This window comes from Mytilinidion resinicola, assembly GCF_010093595.1.
Source record: "Mytilinidion resinicola strain CBS 304.34 unplaced genomic scaffold BDZ99scaffold_3, whole genome shotgun sequence".
Lineage (NCBI taxonomy): Eukaryota > Fungi > Ascomycota > Dothideomycetes > Mytilinidiales > Mytilinidiaceae > Mytilinidion > Mytilinidion resinicola.
Genome location: NW_022985439.1, coordinates 2,185,359 through 2,202,060, shown reverse-complemented (window position 1 = coordinate 2,202,060; position 16,702 = coordinate 2,185,359). Strand labels below are relative to the sequence as shown.

Sequence of the window (16,702 nt, the reverse complement as noted above, 5' to 3'; positions counted from 1 at the left end):
CAACTCAGAGAGCGTCGTCGTCCGTTAGGCGACCGAGACTAGGAGGGCAGGTGCGAGGGTATCACGTGGCGATGAGCTTATTTACACGACAACGACAACTTCCACCTTCACCTTTTCCTTCTCTCCGCCCCACCCGTCGCCTCTCACCTCACCGCTTCAATTAACCTGTCTAATTCATTCTGCTTCTAGCTTCGCACGTCTCGCGTCACCACTTCACCCGCCGTCACCATGGGTCCCCCTCCCAAACCCGACGAGCTCGTCGCCGTCGAGGAACGCATCGCCGCCCACCTCTCACAGTCCGACCTCGCCATGTTGTCGTGTGCTTCGAAGTACTACCGCGACTCTATGGAGCAGTATCTGTATCGGAATATCTGTGTTACCAGCGATCATGAGAGGCGCTTGCTGAGCTTCTTCGAGGCGGTTATGAAGAATCCGAAGCGTGCGGGGTTTGTGAGGAGCTTTGAGTTTGGGAGGGAGGGGTTGGAGGAGCTGTGTGTGGATGAGGAGGAGGAGAAGAAGGCGGAAGAGGAACAGGGCAAGTTGGAGGAGGCCAAGGAGGAGAAAGAAGAGGAAGAGAGCCAGAAAAAGCTGGAAGCCCCCAAAGAGGAGGATGGCAAAGATGAAGTCGAAGAGGATGAAGATGATGATCTGCGCTCCAGGTTCTCTACTATGCAGTCCATTGCTTCTGAATACGGCGGTACTCCAGCAATCGAAGATACCCCGGCCCTCACTCGCTCCCCTACGCGGGCTACGAATCGGTCTGTTAGTCCGGCGCCCACGGATTCGAGCGTCGTTCAGAACCGCTCCGACCATGGCTCCGATGACGGATCCGACGACTCGGAAGGGGGAGGGCTCGATTTCTCGCCTGCCAAAGGCAAACAGCTTATTGAGGCCCCTCAGGCGCTGACAGCTGCGAACAACTACCGAGTTACCCAGTACAAACGTCAAGTTCTTGTTAAGCAGCAGCCGACGATGCAGGAGCTACCCCGCCCAACTATCTTCTCCAGCGGATCACTTCCTACGTCCGCCTCCTGCCCCGATCCATCATATCCGACACTCGACATGAGCACGCTCTGGCGCCGAATTCAAGGCGCGGTCCACCATGCCTTCCCCTCTCTTTCGGCGACTGACATCAACCGCTGGCAAGCCTTCCTGCGCGCCAACACGAGAGAGTGTCGTCTGGGGCTGCTCCTACAGCTGATGCCAAATATCGAGACTCTCAAGTTGGACGTGACCGGCAGGCCGAGCGAGTGGCCTCTTACTGTCGTCGGAATGGCCCTGGGTTGTCAGCCCATCAAGCTATACGACCCTGTTGCTGGCCTCCATGCTGCGGGAATACAGGAGTGGGCAAAGCTGAAATCGCTGGAGATTCGTGGATCAGGCTTCAACATGCGACACTTCGGCGGTGGACGAGTGGTCTGTCGTATTCGAATGCCGCTTCACGCGTCGTTGGAGAAGCTCAGGGTCTTCGGCGTCGAGGTCACCGACGTCTATATCCCAGGTGAGGTGGCGTCGGAGCCGCATCACAGTCTGCACAATATGCGCCACGAATACCACGTCTTAAAGGTTATTAAACTGACTAGCCTGGAACTTGTCAATGTCGGTATCTCGGGTTTCCATATCGAGAGCGTGGTCAAGATTGCGAAGGAGCTGGAGCGGCTGCATATCGAGAGGCTGAAGCATCCGTACCGCTTCAAGGTGCGTAAATGGTCTATCTTGGACTATGAGGAAATGGTCGATGAGCTGCAGGATGTCAATCCGAATCTGGTGCCGTACGTTGTGGAGTTGGAAGCATTGGGGCTGGGAGTCAAGCTGCCGGCGCTTCCTGCAATTCTTGCGACAGGAGATGGTCACGAGCTGGTGAAGGCTGAAAACGTGGAAGTGGAGGAACTTGAAGCTTGAGAGCTACGTTTCTTCTCGAATGGACACTCATTGTAGGCGGCGAGAGACGCTTAGTGGAATGACGAAGGACATCATGTATGACCTTCTTTAGTTGAGGAAGTCTTTGTGAGAGATGTGCTAGGTGGTTATGGTAGCTTGGTACTCATCAGTTGCTAATCATGGACCGATCTGTACTTCCATTTGTATACATGCTTAGTGACAACGACTCCTAATAGCGGTGTTTGAAGTGGCCTGGCGAGTATAGAGGTTCTTCGAAACGGTAGTTTTGAGTCTTGATTGGAGTTAGGCTGAGGCAACTCGCGCGGTGGTAAAGCATCATACATAGATTAACGTCCTGTAGTGTATAAAGAACGCGGAAAAGGAGGACGGCGTAAGCTTAGTGCTTCGCGTCCCAAGCAGTGGCAGACAAATGAGACAGCTTATTCTGGAATTGTGCCACCTGTTCCAACCCTCGCGTGCACGTGACCCGCGGCTCTATATCACGTGAGTCTCGGGAAGCGGACTGTCTGATTGGTTAAGATGCTTCGGCATCTCTGTTCAATCTTCAGCCGCTTCGGTACGATTTTTTGCTATACGAAGATAATGCGACGTATAGCCAGCGTGGCTGTGCGTTCCAAGGACAAGAGGAGGGGCAGTGTTTGTGAAGCTGCGGCGAAACAAATGCTGCTAAATTTCGTACTCGGATTTCAAAAGATCGGCCCTACTTTATCATCATTCGTATCCGCAAACTCAGGACAGTGATTGGGCAGCCATCCGTCCTCTAACGTCATTAGCAACAAAGCCCTTGCCAAGGATCAGCGCTCGATACACCTCCACGCTGTCTCTCTCCGACGTCCGGCCTGCAGCCTGAATGTTGGAACCCCACTAGTGAATAGTACTGAGGCTGCTCGGTGGTGCGTGTAATCTAAAGGCCGCAGCCCTCTACCAACTATCCCCAGCGAGAGCTTGCTGCTTCTAGGGGCAACATGGACCCCGTTCTGTATAGGCCAGAGATCGACGTTGCTTGTACTGTGCCCTACTGTGCCGCACGGCTATGCCACCTTTGATAAGAGGAGGGGGATATTAGGTGGGATATAAGTATAGCGGATTGTCCGTAGGTTTCTTTCGCTGTCTCAGACATTCACCATCTCCTCTATCAACCCTTAAGACTCCTTCAACAAATCTCAATACTTAGAGTCTTCGGGCTTCGTCTTCTCCTCCTGCTCCCCTTCTCTCCGCAACAGTCATTATGCCTCTCTTCGTGAAGACTGCCACCTCGCTCATCGGTCTCGGCACTGAAGCCTACGCCCACCACAAAGAAAAGAAAGAGCGCGCCAATTCAGGCGTCTCGAACTCTCAGTCGCCAGCGTTAAGCCAACAGCAGCTCACCGGATACACTCAGACCGGATCGCACCCAAGTCCTACATCTTCCAACTCTCTCGCACCACTCCCAGCGTATTCTGGGTATGGAAGCAACAGCTCCGAATCCATCAAGTCAAATGTCAGCTCATACGACTCCGACGAAGATGAATGGGCACGCGACGCTGCACAAGAACAACTCCTAGACCGCGAATCCATGATCGACAACCGCAGCGTCGATCAGATCGTAGACGACTTCACAAGAGCCCACCCACCGCCAACCGTCTCGGTAGCAGGAAACCTCCCCTTCCCAGTCATAATCCCCCAAAAGCGCCCCGAAGCGCGCAACCACGGCTTCATCCGCGTCTACGCCCCGGCCCTCTCCGCGGCGGGCATTGACGAGCCCACCTTCCTCGACAACTACACCGCCAGCATCAAAGGCAGCGGATACTTCAACGCCGTCAACGTCGCCATCGCCGCGTCCGTCATCGCCTACACCGTCTCGGCCGTGTCCGTCAACCCGGCCGTGCACTTCGCCGCCTTCTGCGTGCACGCCTCCATCGAAGCCGGCCGCCGCGTGCAGAACGTCACGCAGATCAACAAGTACCTCCTACGCATGAACGAAGAGCTGTTCAAGCCGCGCAGGCTGTACGCCATGCTCATGACCTTCAAGCCTACCAGCGACGCGAGCAACGTCGACGTCGACATCAGCGCCAACATCCTGAAATCCGTGTACGCGCGCAACGGCGGCGGCCGCAAGAAGGTGCGCTCGGCCAGCGGGAAGTCGGTCGGCGAGGCGCAGATGCCTGAGTGCTGCCCGCTCGTGTTCCCGACGCTGGACGCGCCGGGCACGACGGAGGCGCAGAAGCAGGGCGCGTTCAAGCGTGCGGGCGCGTTCGTGAGCGACTATAAAGATCGGAAAGCTAGGGCGCAGTTCCGGTATAATAACCCAGACTCAACGCTGAATGTGCTGCCGCAGGAGAGGTTTGCGAGTGTCTTCAGTGACCCGAACCATCCGATGCATAAGGGGGGCCCGTTGAATACGCTGACGGGCGGGTATTTGTATTGGGAGAAGCAGAGGTTGGAGGGGAAGGGGGTAGGGGCGGCGTTGCCGCTGAAGATGAGGATTCAGGGGGGGCATAATGGGGGTGGGGTTGGGGGGACGAGGGGGAGGGCGGTGAAGAGGGTTATTGGGGAGGTGAGTTGATGCGAAGTGCACTTAGATGTTTACTGACGTTCTTCCAGGATGTGCTTTACCTCATGATCGTCAATATGCCCTCCGATGAAGAACTCGCTGAAGTCGCATTGATGGAGAGCCAGATGAGAGAAGCACAGCAGGCGCAGCACGTCTGGGATCAACAGCAGCAGCAAGGTGTCTATCGTGAGCCTTCGCAGGAGGGAGTTGCGTACCCACCGCCACCGCGAGGGTACTAGACGGATGACTCGTCTGCTGTCCCTTGAGTTCATATGGATGTTGGATCCGTATTTCCACTTTAGCGTTGGATCGGATGGTTATATGAAGATAACTCGACAAATCACAACGAGCTCAGTCGGTCGCGTGGAGTAAAAGAGGACATATAAGCAATGCCCCCTCCAGTACAAGCAAGAAAAATTTCAAACAAGCCAACTTCTTGTTCCCAGCGGGAATCAAACTCCATCTGGCAAAACGAAAAGGCAAAAACGAAACCACCCAGCTACCACTGCGCTACTATACTATAGAGTCACATTTTTTTACGGGATCGCTGAGTGGCTATGTTTGTCACTGTTTGTTAGTTGAATGGTGCTCGAAAATAATAGGTATATAACGTTTGGTTTGAGGTTGGACCCTGGAATTTAGGATCATAACAAACGCTCGCCCATTACGTGTTGCGCGCGCCTCACCTGTTCCAAACCCCCTGGGCTATTGGATATCAAAGTTGCCTTCCAATACTCTAAATTACACTCTTGATCTTCAACCACGCTCCGCATGTGTGCTTCTTCTCCTCACCGTTCATGACAACAAGTATCACACCATCAATCCCGATGTGCGAAGCCACTGAAAACACTTTTCTCAACACCCTTCCTCACACTATACCACTATCCATCACACTCAGCCACACCAAACCCCAACCCCACTTCCACACCCTCACTTCCCACCTCACAGGAGATCCCTCGACCACCCACTCTCCCACCACGACTCCAGCCTAAACTCCTCACCCTCCTCACCCTCCTCACCCTCCTCACCCTCCTCACCCTCCTCACCCTCCTCACCCTTCTACACGCCTCACCCCCTCAACTCTCCATCAACCCCCTCGCCAACCCCAAAATCTCCTCCCCAAACCGCGGATGCCGCCCCTTCTGCTCCGGATACGTCATCTCCGTCATCATATCCAGCATCCCGGGCTTCGTATCCAGAATCAGCTGCTGCGCCATGACACACCTGCCAATGACATCGGCGTAGTCCTCCGGCAGCGGCTCGCCGGGCCTGTGGTGCGCAAGCTGCGGGTCGATGTTGTAGTACATGCCCTGCCGCCTGCTGTTAACTTTCCTGCTCCACAAGAACGTGAGTTCGAAGGGGGCCCAGCGTACGAGGGTGCGCCCCACAAAGTCCCACATAAAGTAGACGTTGTTTTTGTCCGCGGAGGGGGTGGAGTAGGTCTGCTGCAGGTTCGGCGCCATGGCGGGGTGTTCGGCGAGTTTAGTCAAGAGAGTGCGGAGCTTCGTGACGCTGCTTAGCCATTCTGCTTTCGCGTTTGTGGGGAGGGGGAGGGAGGTTAGGCCGCGGGTGTAGGCGGCGCGGGTGGTATTTTGGACGTCGAGCCAGGGCATGGTGGTGGGGTCTGGATTCATTTTTGCGGTGGAGCGGTGGTAGGTGGGTGTGGGATGGGAGAGAGGATAAAAGAGAGAAAGGATGTGGACATATGTAGGAGGGAGCTTGGTTGTCTTTTAAAGTTTGGGGGTTGTCCGGGGTGTTTGACTTTATGAGCCTGATGTGGGGTGGAAACTAATGGAACTAATGCGGTGTGAATGTGCCCTGCGTGCTTGACATCACATGTGCGTATTGGCTGGGCTAATGCTGCTTTCCCCACCGCTAGTACGACCTATGTATGCGATAACTTCTGCCTACTTATCGTACTCTAGCCGCAACTCTAGGTATAATCTCCGGGAGAGAGCCTTTTGGGCATTCCCGAACGCCGCCGCTATGCAAAAAAATGTGAGGAAATCGTGTCAGTGTCGTGGGTATGAGTGAGCTTTGCGGGGGTATTTCAGGGCCGCTGATCCACTATCTGGAAGTCTAGACCAGATAGTTCGTGTACGTGACCGGGTTTCGATGCATCGGTGTAGATGTTATCTACGTTGTGTGGGTGGAAGAGACCGGATTGGCCGCAGTTGAGGAGAGTCTTCATGCCTGGAGGGTCCGTGATGCGGAAGATGCCCCATCTGTGATCATTATTAGCGTGGAGTTTTAAAATACAAAGACGGTTACGAAATATGGGACGTACGAAGGGTCTTTACTAGGCGCACAGACGATCGCGATACTCTCCGGCATCATGACCTGATATCCACAGTGCGTATGGCAGTCTCGACTACTCATGAAGCACGTTTGGCTGGGATGTGTGTGAATCCATCCTAGCACCATCAGATCCTCCTTGTCGCAAAAGTCGAACAAGTCGCTCTCGTTCAGCGTCTCGCACGTATCGGATGTGCCTTTCTGTTCCGGTATTACCAGTTTCGAGACAAAGAGCGCGTTCGATATTAAGGTACCGCAGAGAATACCACATGTTTCAATGTTATTACGCGTGTTTACGGCAGCAACGCGGAGGAATTCCGAGCGTAGAGTCGAAGGAACAAAAACAGTGCGGAGAGGTGTGCCGTTTTCAAGATATGCAGAGGGCTTGAAAGTATATTCAAGAGCGTTGGGGCCCTCAGATAGTGCTGGTGATTGAGCTCGGAAGCTGGTATCTGGTGCCTCGGAGTATTTTCCTGGTATGGGCGGTGGTAGAGTAGATTCGTACGGAGGCGGTGCACTTTGGTAGGCATAAGGATCCCTAGGAGGTTTAGGTGGCAGACTCGGAGGTAGCGGTTGCATAAATGCGGCTGGTTGGATTGGAGGTATTTTGGGCGGGGGTCTTGGAGGTGCCCCTGGCTGAGGCTGAGGCTCATCAGACCGCCAGGACTGAGAGCTCTTATTCGGAATCGTTGGATAGTGGTAGGAAGACGGTCGTAGTACTGAGGATGGACGCTGGGGGTAGTTAGTATCGATATCGTTTCAGTGATAGCAGAACCGTATCCGAACTCACTTGACAGTGGCCATTTTGTACGCTTTCCCTCCGTCTCCCAGCCTCTATTATATCCTTCGAGAGATCCATCTCCTCCTTGTACGATTGGGGACGCCCCAAACCACTTTCCCAACCATCCCATACCCCTCCCGTTCGCCGTTCTTGCTCCTCCTCTTCCGAGACACCTGCCTGGCGGACTGCCCTTCTCGCAGTATCCCTACGCCGAATCTCGCTCTGAGCAATTAGAGCCGCTATTTTCTGGCTATCTCCAGCATCAAGACTTGTCTTATGATCAAAAGAAACCCGTGTAGAACTTCGAGCTGAGTTTAGGGACGCCCGTCCCATGCCATCGACAAGCCCACCCATCTCTTGTCCGCCTTCCAGCTTCCGTAGCGCAGCATCCTGGGTCTTCCGTGTTGCTAGATGCTCTTGGTATGCAGCGTATCGGCTTTCTATGCGCGGTTTGAGCACTTCCATCGCTGCCAGATCGGACCTGACGACTTTGTTCGCGGCGGCGAGGGCGGCTTTATTCTGAGGCTGCTTGGCTTCCGGATGCTGCGAGAGCTTCTCGAGGACGAGGATTGCATGGCGGAAGAGGAGGAGGTATGTTTGCTGGTCATTTCCTTCTCGTTCATAGATTCGCGACTAGAGAGCTGTGAGCAAAGGTAGTGTGCAGAGTGGAACAGTCCTTACGCACCTCCTTCTGGATCGTGTCGGCGCTCCGCAACCAGTACCGGAGAGGGATTTGACTGTTGTATTCGAAGGTGTTGGCTTGCTGGACGATTTCTCCGACAGTCAAGGGAGCTCCCGAGGGAGAAGGCCTTGCTGTACCTGCCATAGTTGATGTGGTGTTGAGGTGGTGAGGGTGGTGGGATTGCTGAGTATTGAGTGCTTAGCGGTTGATCGGGAGGCAGCGGCAAATGGCAGAGCGGCGAGACACAGCGGGTGCAGGCGTGTCTCTGGTCCAGGAGCCCGAAACGGTCTTCATTTTATCGTATTTGGCTGCCTGGGCGGTCATCAGTGTTGCGCGTCCGACGTGATGCGATCCACGGATGGGTGAAGTGGAGGGGCAGCTTGGCGAAATCAAAACCTGGGAAGACTCCACCTTGACGACCACGAGGCGGACTCTCTTCCCCAACCACAACAACTTGTCTTTATCGCGTTCCTCTGATTTAGACATTGCTTCATCACCGGCCTCTCTGGTTGTTTTTCTGATAGTCTTAAACTCTTTCTTTTAATCTACGTTAGAATGGCCTAGGAGTGTCGAGACTGACACTCTTCGGGGAAAAGGGTAACCATCGTTCAGTATTGTCGCTCTCCAGTAGCATGTCTCAAAGGCGGTAATTCGTTTCATTATATGGATGTCATGATGGTACTTGCTCTGTTAATGTGGTCGTCTCTATCCTATTACATTATCTTCTCCTTCGCATACATTTCCTCAATTTCTTGCGCATACAATCCAAGTGTCTGTCTTCGATCCACCGGGCCTTTGGGCAGCCTCAAAAATGGCTTGTCCTTTCCTGCGATTAATACCAGCTCTTTCTTGAACCTCGTTTCGGCAAGTATGGTTTCGTTGACTTTCTCGACCGTCTTCCAAACATCCTCCAAGTTGCCCAGCTCTGCACCATTCCTATCTCCGTTTACATACGAAGGGGCCCTGAGCTCAAGCAATAGAAATGGAATCCTTCGTCCTTGGCCTCCTGCCACCGCGTCCTTGATCAAGGGATTTGCTGTCTTCAGCCGTTCTTCTGCACTCGCAACATACATCTTCACCTCGCCTGTCAGGACTATGAGATCATCCGTTCGTCCTCGGTATCGCCACAAACCCTTCTCCGCCTTGGCTGGGTCAGGATGCGGACTGAAAAGATCCTTGGTTCTGAAAGTGGTGATGTCCTTGAGCTCGGGAACTTTCCAGAAGTTCATAGTCAGATGGGATTCAGGCGTCTTGACAGCAACGAGTTCGTATAAGTCGTCATGTGCGGGCTCGAAGGTTGCCCCAGACCACGGATGGAAACGGTAGTACTCCCAGTCCCGCCAATCCAATTTGCTGTCGAGTTGGCGGCCATTTGTCAGATGTTTCATTGGAATTACTGGAACGGTACTCCACCAAGCGCCTTCTGTACTTCCTATCATTGGTGATATAATATTCTGTTGCGCCAGAAAGTCGCCCGGCAGCTTGGAAAGCGGGGCACCGGCGAATATGATGCATTTTAACTTCAATAAGTTGGGCTTGTAAGAGGGGTTGGCGATCAGATCTTCCAGAAAAGCGGGCGCATACAATCCGCCATCAATATTGGCAAAGCGGTGCATCTCATCTGCGAGAGCAGGGGTAGGGACCTTGGAGGCTGGCCCAACGACAGACATGACACCGCAGAAAACGGGACCGGCGACGGCTAGCATGAAACCGGCGGCCTGATAACAGCTGTTAGCAAAATTGATTGACGATGTCGTCGGGCTGAACGTTATGTAGGAGTCGTACGTGGAATAGCGGGAGCATGGCCCAAAATCGCCCGCCCTGGAGCAAAACTGCATTCGTCGGTGTGTATGCAGGAATACCATCGACATCTGGAAGAAGACGAGTCGCGTCCGCTGTCGCGAGCATGTTGTTCGTCCACGTTACTAACTTTGGGAGTCCTAGAACACAGTTAGACGTGGTCAGAGATCAATGCTCTCGATCTTACCTGAACTGCCGCTGGTATGGAAAATTGCCACGGGGTCGTCCTTCCCCTCTTCCCAGGTCTTACTGTACTCATACTCTTTCACTCCTTTCGCAGAAATTAACTCTTCAAAGTCGGGTACTACGAGGGTCTTCCCATCTCCAACTGCCTCATGGATAGTCTCCACTACCAGAAATAATTCTTTTCCACATAAGAAAGTCCTGCAATCCTTCTCTCGCGCCATGTGAGTTTTGGCTTCCAAGGACGTGAGAAGCGACGGTAGCAGTACCTAGTTACGGCACATCAGCACCAACTTACTTCGTCAACATCATTGCAATGGCTCTTACCTTCCAGCCAGCCTTGGCCGCCCCAAGAACCATAATCAGATATCTCAAATCTCTTGGTCCAAGATACGCCACCGTAGGGAATGTACCGCTTGGTGCTTTACCTATGTTCTCATCTATCCACCACGCAGCAGCATTGATGCCCGTGGCTAGCTGCGCAAATGAAAAATCGCGAAAGCCCTCGGAGAGATCATCGTCGTTCAGCGGAATCGAGGCCCAAGGTTTTTCAGGCGTCGACTTAGCGATGGAGTCGATGAGGGGGATGATGAGGCGTTTCCCATAAGGTATCCCGGCGTCGTGCATGGTGTAAGCGGAATTTTGGTGTGGACGAGGCGAATTTTGACCAGAGAGTTGCCTGTTGCACAGAGAGGGGCCAGTACATAGGCTATTTGAAGTACGTACAATCCTTAGCACTTTGGTTACCATTTAGCGCGCTGATGTGAGAAATACCAGGCCTCCAGGTATCGAAACACCAAAGAATCTCTCTTCTACATCTACGCACGCACTAAGGCCCCCAAGGTGGTATCTAATGCGGTATCTCTATCACAACGCACCGCATTCCTTGATTCTGGGTAATTTCCAATTGGCACTTGGCGTTACAATGACACGATATGCTGATCATGTACCACAAACCCGGTAACCATTGGAATGGGTTCGCTCATGGATTTGCTTTGCGTACATGGCTTAGCTTAGTAAACTAATGACCTATGCCTTACGCGGTCCTTGCTGTTTATGCACTAGTTTAGCTTTATGCTAACGAACAGCTATTGTAAGCATTGTTTAGAAAGATCGTCTGTCAGCTTTTAGTGGTTAGGTTAGTGGCAAGAGCTGGTCGCTTAATACCCGATCGGGTCGCATATGTTAGAACTTGCGATCTCAAACCCGAGTATTGGAGTTCCGACTTCCAGATACAAGTGCCGAGAGGCATTTTCAGATCTGTACTCTCTTAATAAATTCGACACGGGCGATGAGTGAGTATCAGCAAACAGGTGAACGAAATCTGGAATTACGGTCACACGGTCACTAGATCAATATGGGAAGTAAGTGCGAGGGTTTTATGAGGAATGTATTGATGGTTCGACATCTGCTCTTCTATGGTCGATCTACGGATTTCAGGACTGATTAGTCATTAGAACGATTCGTTCCACACAGAGAGAGAGAGCGTAAGCGTAGCTAACGGCCCCTCATTGGAGCGACTCGCCGCAGGTAATGACCCCTCATTGCAGCGACTCGCCGCACGTAAGGATGACCCGGTCATGCCCTTAACACTGCTTTATAGATGACTTCGGTGACATCCACTAGCTGCTCCGTAAGTCGCGTCAAAGCAACACAGCCCCGGAAAATCTGAGTAATCTGGTCGGACTCGGGCACTGGCCTATGCGCTCGTGGTTTGAGGAGTTCAGCCCGGCACTGCGGCTATTGCTCGCCACCGTGGTAATCCACTTCTGCATGCACGACTTGCCAACAATGTTCCCACAAGACAGCTTGAAGGGAGGATCATCTTCGCTATACGCCTCACGACAAAAACAGCGCTGTTTCTCCGGGCACTGGTCAGCACTGTCGCTTTCGCCAGGGGATGGGCCGTTGTCGTTGAACTGTGGGACTTCCCAAGGCAGGGGCTCACCCAACGCCTCGACGTCGGGGTCCGGCCCTACATTTGCTAGGACGACATCTGTGCGCTCTTCGCCGCCTGTGGCAGTACGCACGGCATACTCTTCCGCACACTGGTGCCACTCCTTGTCCATCTCGTTTTTAACGATATCAACTTGTTCAATAACAGACGCTGTCTGCTCTCCAACATTCAACATGCGGAGTACAAACGCAAAAGCCTCCTCATCCCGTCTGTTATTCGCATACGCTGACGCGAAATTGACCAGCAAGACTAGCATGAGCATATTCTTCGAGAGGGCTTGAAGCCCAACCCGACGAGCATCTTCGCTCCCTTCCCTCTCGATATCCGCCTCGAACTGCTCGAAGGCTTGCAGCGCTTGTTGCTGAACTTCCAAGAGGTTATGTTGTTCGTTGGTTTGAAGCTCTGGCATCGTTCGATCGGCTTCCATTAGGAGGCGATGGTAAGACAGCCCGTGCTCCACGCAATCCCACATAGCCCTACAGAAGTTGTGGAAATGCGGACGACCGCTGCGGAGGGGCCCATGGAACCATTGGTACCGTGAAGCTCGAGTGCCCGTGTGAGCGGGCGCAGAGTTGCGGCGGAATTAGGGGGGCCTACGGGTGGGTTCGCTGGGGGGCTCCATGTCTTGAGTGGGGTCTGTGGTAGTTTGGTGGGGTGGTGACAGTTTCAATTTCTTTGAATCTAGGTGTCTGTGGGCGAATAGGCTTTTGAACCTTGGATGGAGCTTCTCATGGGTGAAAGGGTGATATTTATACAAGTGAATGTGGGAATTGTGACATTGTGTAAGTATAGTGAATTTTCATCTGATATTGGGTAGACAAAGTCTTGCTAGAACACAAGACGTGAATATACTCTAGCCGATTGGCCACTCGAATAGTCACAACTAGGAGAAGAAATAAACGATGCTGTTTTCACGACTACTTACTCCTCTCCGATATATCTATCTATCAAGTTCGCGTAATCGAGAAGTTCTTCAAAAGTGTAGTAAAGCTGTTGGCCGAGCATTTAAGTCATATGACCTTAGGAGCTATCCAATTTACGACGCGATCGATTCATTGTCAAGCTAGATATTCTAAAACTTGAATTAAGTGTTCTTTCGACGTAGGACTAAGTTGAGACAGAAAGCTATGTATAGTTATTTATACGGCATACTGCAATAGACCATTGACACAACTGCCATGGAGTCCTATGCCGTCACCCGTACAGCATTCTGGAATATCTTCGGAAGCAAACACGCAAACAGTGACACGTATACGCGAACACCTTGATAAGAACATCGCTGCGCTGTTACTCTTCTACCTTATACTGACCTCCCACGTAGCTGATCTATCTCAAAGCTTGCAGCATGACGAAGCCAGCGGAGCGCGTCGACCTATCTTTCACAAGAGTCGTCCATGTGAATGTTATGAGGCCAGTGGAAAGAGAAGAGGACGAAAACGATCCCGTCAGCACAGACGACGAATGTAGCTTCAGCATCGTTATTCATCGAGAGCTTCTCGAGGTTTTGTCTCAATTCTTCCGGAATGCATTGGAAGAAGAACGCTGGACTTGGAAAGAAGGCAATGAAAAGGCTGTTCCCATCCACGAGGACAACGTTGCACCACTAGAGGTGTATGCAAATTGGCTGTATGGAGCTGAGCTAGTTCTGGACGCCTCTCAGTCGTGGAGCTTCTGGATTGACTGCTACATTTTTGCCGACAGATACCACATTGGCCAGTTCGCGCAGGACATTATCTCTCTGATGTTGGCTACGCTTGCTATACACACTGTCTGGATACCCAGTCTCGAAGAGATTGTACAAGTCTACGATAACACTCCTGAGAACAGTGGTCTAAGGAGCCTCATAACTGAATGTCTTGTCTGGAATATAGACAAACAAGAAGATTTCGAGTCATTGCTCAAAGAAGCACCCTCAGAATTCATTAATGACTACGCTATAGCTGCTTCACATCATCTTAGGAGGAAGTTGGTTCCGCCATCTCAATATCCTGTGTTGAAGTATCATCAACCCTTCGCCGATCTTCACGACGTCTTTCCCAGAACCATGTCAAAGTGTTCATTCAAACTATCGGACTTTGAGAAGATCGTCAGGTTCGATCTAGAGGGCTCTGACGAACCCGCTGTGATACACCTTTCAGTGCTCGCAAGAACGGCACTTCCCCAGCACCTGCTTGAGACACAATGCGAGGCCGTTGATGCTCGGGGTATCGAAGTATCTACCTTCAAGACCTTCTCATCTTGGTTGTATTACGACGACAAACATGGCGCCATTCAACACGGATGCCGAAGCGGTGGTGGTACGGAACATCTGATGAAGTGCTATGAAGCAGCCACACGCCTTATTGCCATCGAAGTCAATTCGAATTTACAGGAGAATCGGCTAGCTCATCATCCTATTCAAATATTCCGCATCTTACACTACCAGTGCGCCCGTTTCAAGGATGATGTCATCGATGCTATAGCAGCCAAATGGATGGAACAAAATACGACACCATCAGGAGATGAGGCCGCTCTGGCCTACTCAGTTACCAAAGCTACTGATGATCCATTACGGAGGCTGGTAGCCGACTTCTATATCTGGGGCGGAGGAAGGAGCACTGCTGTGAATATCGATTTTCAGCGAGATCTCAACAACAGCTTGATCACGAATAATACCAAGATGCGTGCCAACCTTGATAAGATCCGCCTCATTGTAGAAAGCGTCAATGAAGATGAGCGCCTGACTAAATTTTACCAGTCAGAGGCAGGGGAAGAGGAAGACTGGTTATTCTCTTATACGTCAAAGAAAAAGCAGATGGTCCTCTCTGGGTGGGGTGATGAACAAAACGACCGGAACATCACTAAATCGGCACTGAAGGCTTCTTTGAACTTGAAAAACAGCAAACTTAAAGAGATAGCGCAAATCAAGTCGCCAACAGCACCCTACGAGGAGAATATGGCACAATACCACGAAGCCTCACAGTATCACGAGGCATTTGTAAAAGCACTGGAAACGGCTTACTGCAAGTAGAGAGCGGTTGGTTCTCAACTTCTGCAAATGCACGGCACCAGAAGGCAGCTAGGGCCTGCTTCAAGGCAAGATGACGCGTGACGTAGGAGACGGCAGGTATGAGATATTTGATGAGGGCTCTGCCTTATATCTGCAGGAAAAGTGAGACTCTAACTAAAGAAGAAGCTCTCACACCACTTAGTAGCGTTCTAAGCCGTCTTCCCATCCATCCCTCGTTAGCCAAAATGATAGTGCTTAGCATCGTCTTCTGCTGCCTGCCCGCCATGATCGTCATCGGTGCCTCCGCCACCGAAAACCTCTCCAACGCCTTCACAGACGCCGAAAAAGCTCAGCGCAAAGATGACTTCAAAGCCTCCAGCATCCACTCTCATAGCGACCACATCGCGCGTCTAACCCTGCTTCGCATCGGCCTCAAGATCCGCGAAGAGAGAGGCGAGAGGGGCGAGAGGGGCTTGGATGAGTTCGCGAGGGAGTATTTCTTACGACGGTCTATGCTAGCTTCAGTATATCAGACCATGGACCAGATCCACACACTCCTCATCAACTCGGATATTATCCCTCCTCCTGGCGCCGAACACGACCCCGAATTGCAAGACCTCTACCCGAACTCGAGCGAGAACTCTGATAAGCAAGCGCTCATCAAAGCACTCGTGCTCGCGGGGTTGCAGGAAAACGTCGCCGCCACGCAGGGCAAGCGTGACCTAGTACGGTACGCGGCCTAAGGACAAGCCAGCATCACTGGAGAATCTGTCAATAAGGCACCTCCGAGTAAAATGGCTAAATCGCCGCATTCTCAAACGCTGGCATACTCTTCGCTCCATCTCGCGGCGGGAAGTAAGAATGTGAAGTTGCTCCGACAGACGAGTGTGATTTCGCCGCTTGCGGCGGCGCTTTTTGGGAGTAGTTTGGAGCGGAAAAGGAGTTTGTTAGTTGTGAACGGGTGGCTGCATTTGCGGGCGGTGGGGGAAGATGGGGAGGCAGATGAAGGGGCCGCGGAGAGAGTCGTTGGGTTTAGGACGAAGCTCGAGAGGGTATGTTGCTCTTCTGCATTTTTGATTTGTCGACTTCGTACTACTCTTTTAACACATGCCAGGTCCTCTCCTCCGCTTACCTCTCCATGGCCCAACGCCAAGCCGCCCGCCAACCTTATACCGTGGACTCCGCGCGCGACGAGTTTATCGACAAAGTCGTCGATCTGCTCTGTAACAAAGATGAATCGCAATATGTGCCGGATAGCAAAGAAGAAAATGAAGAGCAGCAACTAGGAATTTCAAAAGAGCAGGCGGAGGCGCTAGGGTGGATAGACGCGAGTGGGTAGGACTAGTGTGGACTGGCTATTTCTGTTATCTCGGGCATTTCGGTTGATGCGTTCTAGCGTGTATTGCATAGTGTGCATAGTGTGTGATAATGGTGTATAATAGTGTAGCATAGATGCATTGGGTGGAGTTCTGATATCATTTCGGATGCATACGGACAGGGAGCTGGATATGTGGTTGGAAAATAGGGATGGGTGGGTTGCTTGGTTGGTGTATTATAGTTGGCATATTATAGATGGATGA

General features: G+C 52.1%; 8 protein-coding genes across 8 annotated transcripts; 4 read left to right on the top strand and 4 right to left on the bottom strand.

Moving 5' to 3' along the window:
- Window positions 1-960: 960 nt before the first annotated feature.
- BDZ99DRAFT_459202 (uncharacterized protein) lies at window positions 961-2,075 on the top strand. The gene has a single exon (XM_033719109.1). The coding sequence runs from the start codon at window positions 973-975 to the stop codon at window positions 1,900-1,902; it is 930 nt and encodes a 309-aa protein (XP_033582254.1). The 5' UTR covers window positions 961-972; the 3' UTR covers window positions 1,903-2,075.
- A 1,088-nt stretch (window positions 2,076-3,163) lies between these two features.
- BDZ99DRAFT_372928 (uncharacterized protein) lies at window positions 3,164-4,297 on the top strand (the record flags this gene model as incomplete). The annotated part of the gene is made up of 2 exons (XM_033714851.1): window positions 3,164-3,249; window positions 3,355-4,297. Coding segments are annotated over 2 exons (1,029 nt in total), but the record flags the coding sequence as incomplete, so codon positions are not given.
- A 1,214-nt stretch (window positions 4,298-5,511) lies between these two features.
- Window positions 5,512-6,048, bottom strand: BDZ99DRAFT_516024 (uncharacterized protein; the record flags this gene model as incomplete). Its single annotated transcript, XM_033725028.1, has 1 exon — window positions 5,512-6,048. The coding sequence occupies one exon, from the start codon at window positions 6,046-6,048 to the stop codon at window positions 5,512-5,514; it is 537 nt and encodes a 178-aa protein (XP_033582252.1).
- Window positions 6,049-6,485: 437 nt separating this feature from the next.
- BDZ99DRAFT_485665 (uncharacterized protein) lies at window positions 6,486-8,337 on the bottom strand (the record flags this gene model as incomplete). Its single annotated transcript, XM_033722723.1, has 4 exons — window positions 6,486-6,660; window positions 6,723-7,462; window positions 7,521-8,144; window positions 8,197-8,337. The coding sequence occupies 4 exons, from the start codon at window positions 8,335-8,337 to the stop codon at window positions 6,486-6,488; spliced, it is 1,680 nt and encodes a 559-aa protein (XP_033582251.1).
- A 587-nt stretch (window positions 8,338-8,924) lies between these two features.
- Window positions 8,925-10,773, bottom strand: BDZ99DRAFT_341960 (acetyl-CoA synthetase-like protein; the record flags this gene model as incomplete). Its single annotated transcript, XM_033714383.1, has 4 exons — window positions 8,925-9,911; window positions 9,979-10,133; window positions 10,181-10,445; window positions 10,504-10,773. Coding segments are annotated over 4 exons (1,677 nt in total), but the record flags the coding sequence as incomplete, so codon positions are not given.
- A 1,004-nt stretch (window positions 10,774-11,777) lies between these two features.
- On the bottom strand, window positions 11,778-13,041 carry BDZ99DRAFT_459198 (uncharacterized protein). Its single transcript, XM_033719108.1, has one exon. It carries the CDS (start codon window positions 12,540-12,542, stop codon window positions 11,820-11,822), a length of 723 nt encoding a protein of 240 aa, XP_033582249.1. The 5' UTR covers window positions 12,543-13,041; the 3' UTR covers window positions 11,778-11,819.
- A 1,118-nt stretch (window positions 13,042-14,159) lies between these two features.
- On the top strand, window positions 14,160-15,358 carry BDZ99DRAFT_459197 (uncharacterized protein). The gene has a single exon (XM_033719107.1). The coding sequence runs from the start codon at window positions 14,178-14,180 to the stop codon at window positions 15,141-15,143; it is 966 nt and encodes a 321-aa protein (XP_033582248.1). The 5' UTR covers window positions 14,160-14,177; the 3' UTR covers window positions 15,144-15,358.
- Window positions 15,270-15,848, top strand: BDZ99DRAFT_459196 (uncharacterized protein; the record flags this gene model as incomplete). The annotated part of the gene is made up of 1 exon (XM_033719106.1): window positions 15,270-15,848. A coding segment is annotated over exon 1 (481 nt), but the record flags the coding sequence as incomplete, so codon positions are not given.
- Window positions 15,849-16,702: the final 854 nt, after the last annotated feature.